Genomic DNA, 13803 nt, shown 5'->3' with positions numbered 1-13803 from the left:
GATTTCTATTTAAGTCTTTTTACTAAGCCCATGCTGTTTCCTCTATACCAAGCTGCCTTTCAACGTTACAGGATAGTTCTTATAAAGATCAATCTTTGTCCCCCAGTGGTAGAGCCATAGAAAGAAGATTCAAATCAGCCCATATTTTTAAACGATGCTTATCACTTAAAAGTAAATCCCTGATATTAGCTCATCTATTCTTATGAGTAAAAAATAACAAGTACAGATTATGTATGGGCTTAAAGGGTTTGGTTTTATTTGGGAAAGGTGGACTGATAAGCATCCTGTATTTGAGATTGTAAGGTCTGGATTAAACTGGCTTTCTGGACAAAAACTAGAGTAACCGAAATAATCGAAACTACAAAAATACATAACTATTCCTTGACATAGCAACAGGAAAAAAAAAAAAAAAAAGTTTGCTACAGAATAGTCGATTCATCTGAAATTTAATTATACATGGGTCTGAAACCAAGTTATACTGTCAATATTTAATAAGCCCCAGCCACACCATAGAACAGTGAGTCCCATGCACACTAAAGCTTAAAAGAACCACCTGGGTGGCTTGTTTGGACTACAGACTCTTGATTCTCATCTCCAAAGTTGATTTAGCTCAGATATGGGGGGTCCAGGAATCTACATCTGTAACAAGCATCCCACTAACAACCACCAAGGCGACTCTGATGCGGGTGAAGGACTAGAAGTGGGGGTGCATAAGCCTTTGTTCCTTCAATATTCTCTGAACACCTACAACATGGTTCTAAGAACTGCAGATTCAGGACCAAACAAAATAAACAACAAAGAAAATCCTTCCTTTAGGAATTTATTACATCCAAAAGGTGAGGAGATAGAAAACAAATATATGACATCAGCTGGTGTGAAGTGCTATAGAGAAAGATAAAACAGGTTAAGGGAAATGAAAGCCGGGGTTGCCATTTTACAAAAGAACAGTCAGGCAAGCCTTCTCTAATGAGGAGACATTTGAGCAGAGAACTGAAAGAAGTGGCTATCTGGGAGAAGAGGTGAAAACATTATTAGGAACTTGCTCATTCCTTGAAATAATTTACTGTACGAAATAATTTTAGGTGTTGTTCCTTTTACTACAGAAGAGAGAAAAACACTTAAAGAGTGCTTACTCTATACTAATGACTACATAATCCTCAAAATCACTTTGCGGGATTAGCTAAGAGTTTCCTTGTTTGTATAAAGGAGGACACTGAGGTTTAGATTAAGCAGTTTGCTTAAACAAAATTTAACATTTTGTAAGTAATCAGATCACGATGTACACCCAGGTCTTTGTAATTGTCAGATCCATCATTTTCCAACTATGCACATTCGTTAAACTCAGAAGTGAATTCTTATGTGCTCAAGATTTTTAGAAAGCTTAAAAAAGTTATAAAAATAGTTTGTTTAAAAGCAGAGAAGTTTATTTCTCATCTTTATCACAAATCTTGGCAACAGCTATTTTTCTCTTTATTTTTTCCAAAAATCTCCTTGTCAAAACTTAATGACTTATAGTCAGCAAATCATTTATACAGTCCCCCAACATTTGGGAAACAATTTTTTCTTCATAAGCTATGTAGAAGGGCAGGTTTTAAATTGCAGACTTTTAAAACATAAGATGCAATAAAATTATACTTTCCCATATTTAGTAAGATATGCATATATATGTAAATAAATGTGCAACTCATTGTTTCATACTCACTGATTCCAACAAGGCTCAGCACACCTATACAATGTGTCATGAATTGAGGAAGGTTCTCCCACCCTACCTACTTCAAACTAGTAATGAGAGAGCAAGGCACTATGCTAGATACTAAAGAAGTGCAATTTGCTACTAATAGTCCTTACTCTCAAAGTTCTGACACAAACAAGTATAAAAGGACAGTACAAAGAAAAAGAGCTATATTGGATTATTTAAACTAGGGTTATCAGTGAAGACACCCTGGAGAAGGCTGTATCCATGAGACTCAGATTAAGCTAACCGTAAAAGTTTAGGCTAAGAATGCTAGGCATTATCCTGAGGAGAGCCATGGAAAATTCTGAAGCAGAGTGATAGGATCAAAGCTGTGCTGCAGAGATAAACTGAAAGTGATGAGTGAGTAAGAAAGAAGTATAATGAGAGTCTAAAAACAGGGAAATCAGATATAAGGCAAATGGAAGAGCCTGAATGTAAGGTGAAAAGCGCAAAGTCAAGATGTGACAGTAAAAATAGAAAGCGATGCATGCAAGAGCTAGTTAGTTCTTCAACATCCTTCTTTGGAGTAGGCAACAGATAACACTAAATTATTCCGTATACATTCTCTTTTCTATAGGCCTTTATAAAGCGACAATGTACTAAATTTCCATTTCCAAAAGTATTGTTGGTACAGTGACTCCAAGGTTTTGTAACACAGCAATCAGGAATCCAACAAAACCAGAGTACATACGTTGCCTCAATTTAGGCAAATAGTTTAACCATTCTCTTTGTAGCCCCCAAATTAACTCTGTAGTAAGTTAAAAGATATTAAACTCATAGAAGAGCTATTGAAATTTGGGATAACCAGTTAACAAAGGAGTTATTTTTTAAAAAATACATACAAGCTTAAATTTAGAATAGTGTTTTCATGACAAATCTCAAATAGATATCTGCCAAGACTCTGGAAATAAGACACTAAGTTCCACTTTGCTCCAGCTCTCAACCTCAGATGACTTGTTATAGTTGCAGTTTAAAAAAAAGGAAAGAAAAGTAGAGTATATACTCAAATCCCAACCTTGGCTCAATACAGGCAAAATTCCTACTAAGAGAGCAGTTGTAAAAAAGAAATAGTGCCAAAAAGAGAAAAATAAACATCCTTCCAGCTAGATAAAATGTGACTAATTTGAAAAACAACAAATGGGATAAGAGTCAGAGGTTCTCACTATACTCTCCTTTTGTCCTTTCCCTAAGTTTGGCAATTTTAGAGTATGTGTCGGGATTCCTTGTGGCGGAGAAATACACATGCTCAAAAATAGGGGCAGGGAGCACACGTCTTTACAGTTTTTAGTCACATTTGGGGGGCTATTCAGTTTTTCTAGGAATTATTCAGTTATTTAAATCAATTCTTTCCTCTACTTGGCTACAGGAAAACTCATACTCCTTTTTTTAGTAAACATGCTCTAACACATTTGATCTTTCAATTGCTTCTATCTAATAGCTTTTAAATACTTTTTAAGCATCCTTTTTAGAAATATTCTTAGAAAGCAGAACAAGGGCTTTAACTAAAGCTTCCCAACATACTGCCTATCTTTCTATCTTCAAACAAGTGATATATCCTACAACTCTGCTAAGACCCACCCATTCTTCAAGGACTGATAAGCCCAACCTCCCCCATGAAGTCTTGCTCAACAATATTAACACACATTAATTTCTACTTCTGAAATTATAAACTTAATGATAAACTTTATTCACAAATATGCATAAGTTCTATCTGATCTCCCATCTATATAAAAGCTTAGAAACTGGGATCTGTTCTACACTTTTCTATGTAGGTATTAATTACAAGCAACAGAGAAGCCCTTTTATAAGGTAGGTGCTCAATACAGCAACATAACATCAAGGGGACAGAAAAGGTAGTTCTTTGTCCAAGTATGGTCCTCTATCTGCCTGTCCTACTCCATCTCTTTACTCCCAAAAGAAAACTAATCTCAGCCCCTTCACGTTCTCCTTTACCCTTGAGAAGGAATCACTTTCTTTGTACATTCAATACACGTCAGGTGTTTTAAGACATTATCTTTTAACCTTAAATTTCTAAAGTAGATTTTTTTGTTAAGGAAGCCAAAGCTTGGTGGTGGTGGTGATTTGAACCCAGCTCCTCAGCTTGGAAGCTTCTACCACACTACTGGGCACTGAAGCAGATGCCCATACTCTGGCATTATAAAGAGACAGGAATAAACAACTAATATCTCACAAAGAATTTAAAACAATAAAAACAGAAAAAGAGAAAAAAAAAAGAAACTCCAGCAGCATACCTAAATATTCAAAAGAGACTAGCACTAACTTAATAAGTTGAGAGTTGCCATGTAAGAAAAACACCCATATGGAACCATTTTAAATATTTTTTAAAACAAACTATTCTATTTCTTATATACTAGTATACTATTTTTAAAATAATAAATAATAATATACAAATAATAAATATAATAATAAATAATAAATATACCATTTTTAAAACATACTATTCATATGTTTGTTAAAAAACAGACATGAAGAAGAATTTGTATACAAAAGAGCTTTCACAAAGATAAGAGAAACACTGAGAGCTGGTCAAAGAATACAAAAATGCAATTAAAAAAAGAATTCACATTCAACTACCATATTAAAATTTCAACATCAACTGTAATTGAAGAAATGCAAATGAAACAAACAGAGAGATCCCCATTTTTCCTATGTGTTGGCATTTATTTTTAATTAACACCCACTTGTGAACAAGCACAAATCTAACCTTAATGGAGACAGAATAAATGGATACAACCTTTTTGAATGGATTTGCTGATGCGTGTCTTCAATTTTGAAAATGTACAGGCCATTTGACCCAGAAATCTACTTTTAAGACCTTACCCTATAAGTCAAGGTTTATCTATAAAGATGCTTAGCTAGCATTATTCATGAGAAACAACTCCATAACCAAAAGGAAGATTAGTTAAGTAGTAGAATAATGCCATTTAAAAAAATCATATTGTACAGATTTAATCATATAGAGAAATACAATATGAAATGAAAAAGTAAGTTACAAAATTACAGTAAGATCCTAATCTAGGAAAAATGAAACTATGCATTTTAAAAAGGATGTATACTAAAATGTTAGCAGTGGTTACCACTAGTTGGTATGATTTCTACTTTCTTCTTTTTTCCTTTATTTGTATTTTCCAAAGTGTCTACAAAGATTTACTGTTTTTGGAATTAAATTTTAAACTTTTATAACAAAGCATAAATTACCATATTACTCAATTAGGTTAAGAGCTGTGATCACAAGTCCTGTTCAATCACAAGTTTAGCTGTAACTTAAAAGGCAGTAAATTTCTGTCTTAATATCCAGTTGTAAGACATGGTATCTGGTACATTGCTCAACCTTCCCAAGGACTTTTAGCCTACTTCAGAATTTTTTGAGAAATACCCAAGTGTATGCAATAAAAAGCTTCTTGACTCTAAACAAAAATTCCACATAGCCTGCTCATATTGTCAAATCTATCTTAAAATTAAAGGGCTATAAAACAGCAATTTCTCATGATTAATAACTGTTTTTGTCAAAAAAACTAGTAAGAAGGGTGATTTTCGTGTCAAAATTTCTCTCCAACTTATCATTCAAAATTCAACTTCCCCCCACCATTCCAATAAAGGTGAACTTAATCCAGCTTTTAATATCTCATAAACCCATTCATTCAAATACAAAAAGAGCAGCTCGCTGAATGTGCCAATTTCACCCCCTTTACAGAGTTTCTTTGTAGAAGGCTTTAAAGTTTCTAAAGTGCCTTCATAGGTTATTATCTATTTAATAACCCAAAAAAAGACCTACAAGCTTGCTAGGGTAGATATTAACCATCAGGAAGGAAAAAATGTTATTCCATTCTGAAGGCCACAGGAAGTTTACAGTACTCAAAATTAAGTCTTTAGTTAAAATAAGTATGTTCTTATCACTACCCATGACTCTTCTATAAATGACTATTACATGAAGGGGAAAAAAAGCTTTTCATGGGATTCATGATTAGTGTGGTTTCAAGTCAATCACTTTTTTAGGCATTCTTGTGCATAAGAGACATAAATTAGATTTTGTACCTTTACTGTCTGAAAAACCCAATGTACTCTACTGGAAAACTGCCATGACCTTAACCACGAAATTAATTCACATTGAATCCTGTAACTGAAATAAACAATTTCAGAAGAATATTTTGCCACATGATTAAATGATTCTCTAAAATGCAAGTTTATTAAAATAGAGATAGCTGAGAAGCATGAATGCTTATTTTTATCTTATAAAAACTGAATAAAGACCTTTTTTTTTTTTAATTTATTTTTTTTTGGCTGTGTTGGGTCTTCCTTTCTGTGCGAGAGCTTTCTCTAGTTGCGGCTAGTGGGGGCCACTCTTCATCGCGGTGCGCGGGCCTCTCACTGTCGCGGCCTCTCTTGTTGCGGAGCACAGGCTCCAGACGCGCAGGCTCAGTAGTTGTGGCTCACGGGCTTGGTTGCTCCACGGCATGTGGGATCTTCCCAGACCAGGGCTCGAACCCGTGTCCCCTGCATCGGCAGGCAGATTCTTAACCACTGCGCCACCAGGGAAGCCCAACAAAGACCTTTTAAATCACCTATTTTAAAAATTAAATGTTTAGTTCAAAATCTCTTAAATAACCACATATTATAGTAATAAGTACCATCAAATAGAATGTTTGCCATTGGGTTAAGCACTTTAATCACATTTAATACAATAACTCTAATCATGAACACATTATCAGCATTTTACAGATAAAGTTAAAAATTTACCCACCATCCTTACCCACATTAAACCTCTGTCCACATTATAGGGAAAAAAAATTAGAAGAGACTTTGTGATTGCAAATATACACATATATAATAGAACAAGTAGTCAAACTGGCACATTCTTACATAAATATTACTGTGTCTTACACACAGCTCTACAATTTACAAAACACTTGTACCCTATCACCTCATTTGTTTCCCACTACAGCCCTTAAGGGATTATTATCACTACTGTATGTGAGGGGTTTCAAGCTCAAAGAGTTTAAACCAAGTCACTCAGCTTTTGATTCCTCATTCTTTTTCCACTACATGATCTTGATTCCCTGTGATTAAAGAAACACTGCCCTCACAATCAGAGTATTACACAATAAACAGGTAAAATGTGCTACAGAGCCTAGATAAACATCGTCAGTTACACATTTCCCCAAGTTATTAGTCACTGCTTATTTTGATGCCAATCATAGAAATACAAGTTATACAAATAACTTTATTAAACTGGTACCTTAGCAAGGGAATCCCCTAGATTCTACTTGTATTGCCCAGAAGACTAACTCCAAAGCCTACTTTATTAATTCTTCTACTTCTTTCTACAGTATCCATCTTTTGCCTTCCTACTTTAAAATTTCCCACTCCACTTAGTGACCTGCCCTATCTTTACTTTTTAACTGTCCCATCTTCTCATCAGTATGATTTCAGACTTCATTCAACAAAGTTTTACCCAGTCATCTCTAATGATATGTAATAATCTGCAATGAAGAAAGGCCCCTACCCTCCTCCAAGTCTGGTGAGGAGCACTAAGAGTAGCTCTGAGTAGTTTCTGTGGCTGTAGACCAGGCACAATCAGAGTAGCTCTGAGTAGTTTCTGTGGCTGTAGACCAGGCACAATCACTCCCTTCAATGGGAACACTTAATTCCCTCACAGGAAGGTTTTTTTTTTTTTTATAAATTTATTTATTTATTTATTTATTTATTTTTGGCTGTGTTGGGTCTTCGTTTCTGTGCGAGGGCTTTCTCCAGTTGCGGCGAGCGGGGGCCACTCTTAATCGCGGTGCGCGGGCCTCTCACTATCGCGGCCTCTCCTGTTGAGGAGCACAGGCTCCAGACGCGCAGGCTCAGTAGTTGTGGCTCACGGGCCCGCTCCGCGGCATGTGGGATCCTCCCAGACCAGGGCTCGAACCCGTGTCCCCTGCATTGGCAGGCAGATTCTTAACCGCTGTGCCACCAGGGAAGCCCCTCACAGGAAGGTTTTAAGAATAAAATCAAAGCAAGGTATTTAAAGTGCTTTATAAAGTATCAAGTATTATCCTACTGACATATTTTCAGGTTGCTCTTTTTTTCTGGATATCCACTTTTAAAGCTATGGAGAAAACCCTCAATAGTTCTTCTGTATTATGGGTGGTGAAAAAGAGTAAAGGATAGGAAGAAACTTACATGAGTAATGAATTAATTGGGGGACCAAGTTTAGTTATTCTATATTCACATCTCTCTTCCTTAAGTTAAATAATACCCGAGAGAGTAAACAATACAACCCCAAAATGGCTAGGCAATCAGAATACGATTACACTTTAAAAAGAAAGGAAAAAAAAAAAAAAAACTGTTTCCCTGCACCCACTCTGGAAAAAACTCCTTCTGTAACGCTATAAATCACTATTACAAAAAAGTTTAACTTCTATTCCCATCCCTTACATTTCTGGCTCTTTGACAGCCTGCCAAACAGCTTTGCTTACAATCCTGTGTGTCAAAAAGGTCTTCCAATTGAGCATAAATAACTTTTTAAAATGCATCTTACTACTAGGTCGCACAATTTTAAATATGTCTTGAACTCCAGCATCAAACTACATGACAGTCCTCCAGGTATACTCTTAGCAGCTGCTTAATAGCAGATGAATGGAAAAGACACAATTTCGGAAACAGTCTAACAATTTCAAGAAATTTACTTTCACTTGTGAATACTCAAAAACTTTATCCTAAAGTTAAAACACAGAGGTAAACTAAAAATGAAGGCACCGAAAATAGGTGCCTTGGACTTAAGGCCAGAATCTCATTTTAACTCATGGTTTATTTGCCCTATAATAAGTACCTCTTTACTGTAAGGAAGCTCTTTCTTCCCCAAATAAAGAATTTCAAAGGATTTCAAAACACTTCACTAAATAATCACATCCACAGATTCTTAGCATCCGACAAAGTCATTAAAATAGAAGAGTTCATAAGGCTTTATAAAGGTCTTACAATATAACCCTAGAAAGAGTAAGCACTTCTCTTTAAGAGACACAAAGCATCTTCCTAAGACTAAACTACTAGAGTGGCACCTGACTCACCCCAACTCAACTCTTATGACTTTATCCAGAAAGCAGAGGGAGACAAAGAGTTTCTACAGCCAAAATCAGATGAGTCCCTACTCATTCACAGCCTGTTTGCTCTTACTTTAAACACAAATCTCAAAAAGTTTACTTGGTTTTTAATGTATTAATGGGTGACTCAGAGCAAATTAGCAGAGAGAGGGACTATTTTAGGCAGTCATTTGATAGGAATGGCTATCAAGTGAAGGACTGACTCCACACACACACAAAGACAAAAACCTGTGAGTAGCAGACGGAGCATTTAATAAATGATGACCCCTATTGATCAAGTCTTAAGAATAGCATCTCGGGGCTTCCCTGGTGGCGCAGTAGTTAAGAATTAGCCTGCCAATGCAGGGGACATGGGTTTGAGTCCTGGTCCGGGAAGATCCCACATGCCACGGAGCAACTAAGCCCGTGCGCCACAACTACTGAGCCTGCGCTCTAGAGCCCGTGCTCCGCAACGAGAGAAGCCACCGCAATGAGAAGCCCACCACCACAATGAAGAGTAGCCCCCCTCGCCGCAACTAGAGAAAGCCCACACGCAGCAACAAAGACCCAACTCAGCCAATAAATTAATTAATTAAAAAAAAAAAAGAATAGCATCCCTTCTCACTGTGCCACAGCCTAAAAACGATGTTCATAACCCTGAGTCATAAAGCAATGCTTCTCCTAATAAGGAAAACACATAAAACGCTTTGAAACTACATCTAAAACGGCATAGTAGGTAAGTAAATAAATACGCACCACCCCCCTCTCCAGGGTCCGAAAGAGCTAAATTAATCATCCATCAGCATTCCAGAACAACTTATTACTTGAGAATTCCAACCAGAATAGGTCTAAGGCAAAACTCTCTCCTCTGGCAGCATTTTCTTCTATGTAAACAGTTCTGTCAAGTGCTTTGGTTGGCAAACAATAATAAAATCAGCTTTATTTCCTGTTCTTTTCCCCTTAGCAAAACTTATAGTTTGTCATCACCTCTGACATACATTCCACACGTCCAAGGTCTACCATGAATGACGAAGTATATTTCACATAAACTTTTCTTTTAAAGTGAGTCTTTTATCAAAATGTTTTACGTTTTACCTCACAAAACCTTTATCAGATTGTGGAGAGAAATTTGAAAAACACAGCTCATACTTAGTGTAGTTAATAAACTCTTATCTATGCCATGGCCATACTTACCTAACCGTAGGCTTTTACTATTTATAAGCCTTGGAAAAACTTCATGCCTTTAAGTAACATCAAAATTCTCAATCAGGATTTCAGGCGTTCAATTCACACCACAGTGAAAGATCAAATGCTAAACTCCTAAAAATAGGGCGTTATGAGTGAGAGGGACACACAACACTCCGCCGCCAAGGCAAATGCGTCTTCCAGGGGGCAGGGGCGCTCCTTGTACACGTACAGTAGGAGCTCACATTCAGCAAAACCGGGGAGCGAAGGATCAGGTGACTTCACACCACCGACACTTTCAGTCCGATCGGGCCTTACTGTGACCTCAATATTAGTAAACAGCTCATAACCCCAGTTTTGACAATTAAATCTGAACTTGCATCCTAGCCACGCGCTATCCGCATGAATGGGTTCGGGAACAGAGGGTACCCGGAACCCGAGCCCCCGGACACAGCCCTGGCCTGCGGACCGCGGTTCCCTCCTGGAAAGGTGTCTGGAGAACCTTCCAACCTGGCAGCGAGGTGTCTGCTCCCCCCGCGAGCTGCGCGTCCTCCTCCTCTGCTGGGCCCATCACGACCTGGTTAACCCTTCCTCCCTTTCCGCGCGAAGGACAGAGGACAGCGAGTGCCGGCCGGGTGACAGGTCGCCCGGAGCTCCCTAGGACCTCCCCGCGCCGCCGCCGACCTCCCAGCGCCCCGGGTCTGCGGCCCCTGCTCCAGGCCGCCCCCTCTGGGGGGGAGGACGCCGCTACAGCCACGCGGCGGGCGGGAAGGCAGGGGGCCGGGCCGGGCGCAGACGCGCGCGCCGCCCGTGCAACCGACAGCTGCGGGAGCCGCGGCCGGAGGACCGCCCTTTCAGGCCGCGCGCCGCGGGAGCTCGGGGGCGCGGCGGGGGCTAGGCCCTGCGGCCAGACGCGGCGGCGGGAGGAGAGCCGAGCCAGCGGCGGACGACGACCCCACACCCTGCGGCCGGTGCCAGCGAGCCCGAGCGGCCCGCGCCCTCTGCCCACCCGGGCCCTGCAGCCTACGCCTCGCCAGCCCGTACCTAGGAGGGTTGTGGACGAGACGTGGTTAACGCCGGTGTTTGGGTCGCTGGTTCGCCTCCGGCGCCGCAGCCCCTCGTGCGACTGCTGCCTCCGCGCTGCCTCGTCCCCCTCCGCCATCTTGTACCGATTTAAAATTAACTCCCCACTGACGTCAAACGCCGCCGCCGCTTTATCAACCTCCCGGGAGCCGGCGGAGCGCCGGCGGGTCCTAGCGCCGCCCTCAACTGCGCCTCCATGTCCTCCCCACGCCCTCCTTCGTCCCGCCCCTCGGCGCCCTCGCTCCGCCTCCGCCCTGCTTGCCTTGCAGCCTGCCGCTCGGTTTTCCCAGGCTTCCACCTTGGGGAGAAATTGGGCGGTGCCCCCACCGCAATCGTCTCACATTCCCACCGCCCTAAGCCCAGGACCACACCCCCTTAGCGCTGAGCGGGTCTGTGTAAAAGCCGAAGGGGCTCTCCAGAGAACCAAGTCCCTCCTTCCCAATCGAGTAACCCAATTCTCTTTGCAGCTCTTCTCCATAATCGTTGACTCGTGCACTGCACGTGAGGGTGCTTTCATGCTCCTTTCCTTCTCTCCTTTTTATCTCCTCCTCCACTGCTATTCTCCCCCCTCCCTCCTTCGCTCCCCCCGCCCCGCACTCCCAAGCTATTGCTGGTGCCCTGCTTTTCCTTTTGATCTTTCTTCGCACAGGTCTCTAATATTGTTTCCCATCTAGAGACCATCCTATGCTTTGTTTGGCATAGCTTCCTTCTACTTATGAGGCCCTCCTCCTATCTTCTTAACTGTGCATACCCTTACCCTCCTGCTCCTAGCCCCTTACAGGTGCAAACCAGAAAGCACTCTAATCAGAAAATGAATTGTAGCAGGTCCTTTCCTAACTGTGATGAACCTTCTTGTGGGGAATCCAGTGACATCTTATAGAAAGTTCCGGTCACTTTTAAAAATAAATATCTGCCTGTGGAAGCTTCTGTGAAACCTGGTCCCTATTCTTTTGGATTTTTTCCATTATCACCAGCTGCACTAGAAATTCCTTCTCTCTGGTAAACGCATGTGTCCAGGTGTCCAAATCGCTGCCTTGTGCAGGTCTTCTCACAGACTTTCATCCAGCATGACCTCTAGAAAAGCACTGTGTGTCACCAAAGCTTGCAAGGTGCCATTCTAGAGGGGTTTTGGGGGCTGTTTATTCATCTGTTTTCTGTATTAATGGAAAGGGATTTGGAGCTCCTCCTGGACTTCCTAACTCCCTGCATCCTGGTTTGATGCCCTGGGACAACCTAAGCCCCAAGCCATAAGCCCTGCTTGATGATGGATTTCCTTTCATAATCTCCCTATGAGGCATCTATTTAATATTGCCACAGTCTGCTTTATGCAGGGTATCATCTAAGGTGTGAGACAAGATGCAAAGATGAGTATTTTTTGCCATCAAAGAATAAACTTCCAATTACAAATTAGCAGTTAACTTAGCCCTGAGCTCACCCCATTAGGGAGGTGAGGGTTAAGGCTGCACTACTAGTCAAGTGACCTCCTAGCCAGTGTCCTTTCCACTGTTAGACAGTTTATCCCATATGCTACTACAGTGCCCTGACAGGTCCAAATCTCCTGACTCCAAGGAGTGTAAAGAAGCCAAACGCAAATACAGTCAAGAGATTGAGCGTTGTCCCATGGTCACCTCAAATCCATATGTTTAAAAGGCCTTCCTCCATTTTCCCCCGTCAGCCATCCCTCTTCAATTTCTTATCACAGTGAAACCTCGGTGTTACTGCAGACTTCTCCCTCCCTCTACACCTATCAAGTCCCAGTGAAGTCAATTCTGACTTCTAAATTTCCCTCCAGCTCTTCTCCTCTCCATCCCCTCAGCTTCCCTCTTGATTCAGACCCCATTACCTCCCACTGGACTTATTATAACAACCTCCCTGCTGTTCCCCCTTCTCCTGTGGGTCCTCCACACAGACTGGCTTGAGTTTTCTTAGATGCAAATCTATTCATGTGATTTCTCTGCTCAGGATAAAGTCCAAGCTCTTCAAAATAGTTGACAAGACTTTTCATGATTTGTGCCCTACCTATGCATCAAGCCTCGTTTTTCACTACTCTGTCATTCCTTTATTCTTTCATTTAACAAATGAATTTTGACACTGTTGTGTGTGCTGAACAGACAAGGACAAACAAGACAGACAAAGTTGGTTTCCTTGGTTTTTGTTTCTTTCCACACCCACACAGGCCGCCCCACCACAAAAAAGTGAGCATCCAAGAGCTCAAAGATCTGTCTTGTTCAGGCTATAGCTCCAGCACCTAAGCCAGTGCCTAGTACATAACAGGGTCTCAAAAAATAGTTGTGGAATAAATGAATGAATAAACGAATGAATGAATGGGTTACCACCTGATTCTACCACTGATTCACCTAATGTTTCTAAACTTCCAGGTCCTCATTTTTATAACTAACTATATAACAGGATTCTTATGGGATCAAATCAACGTATTGAGAGCATTTTCTTGACTCTAAAATAGCCAACATTTATGGAATGTTTACTGCTCAAAGTACTTTACATATGGTAAGTCATTTAATCCTAACAGTAATCCTAAGCGGTAAATGCTAATGCTATTCTCATTTTACAGATGGAGAAACTGAGGCACCAAGTGGTGAAAAACTTGCCTAAGTGGCAGGACTGGCATTTGAAGGCAGGCAATCTGGGTCCAGAGATTATGCTCATATCCACCGTAATAGTGTTCAGCTTATAGACTGTGAATTCCTGGAGGGC

The 13803-nt window shown here is 40.6% G+C and overlaps 1 protein-coding gene and 1 long non-coding RNA gene across 5 annotated transcripts in view; one reads left to right on the top strand and one right to left on the bottom strand.

Moving 5' to 3' along the window:
* Positions 1–11238, bottom strand: part of ATL2 (atlastin GTPase 2) — a 70225-nt gene extending 58987 nt beyond the window's left edge. For 2 of the 4 annotated variants that reach the window (XM_082427761.1, XM_082427762.1), the window contains exon 1: positions 11050–11232. In XM_082427761.1, coding sequence (XP_082283887.1) covers positions 11050–11167 — 118 coding nt within the window. In that variant the 5' untranslated portion in view covers positions 11168–11232. Of the gene's footprint in view, positions 1–10515; positions 11009–11049 lie in introns of those variants that run through there. The other 2 variants (XM_082427764.1, XM_082427763.1) reach the window with 2 other exon arrangements.
* Positions 6330–10139, top strand: LOC309644273. Its single transcript, XR_014254337.1, has 3 exons — positions 6330–7324; positions 7370–7416; positions 7735–10139. It is a non-coding gene; the product is annotated as an uncharacterized lncRNA (long non-coding RNA).
* Positions 11239–13803: the final 2565 nt, after the last annotated feature.

This window comes from Balaenoptera physalus (assembly GCF_965194825.1).
Source record: "Balaenoptera physalus genome assembly, chromosome: 15".
In the NCBI taxonomy this organism is placed as follows: Eukaryota; Metazoa; Chordata; class Mammalia; order Artiodactyla; family Balaenopteridae; genus Balaenoptera; species Balaenoptera physalus.
The sequence above is the reverse complement of the archived record's forward strand: the minus strand, read 5'-3'. Positions and strand labels throughout refer to the sequence as shown.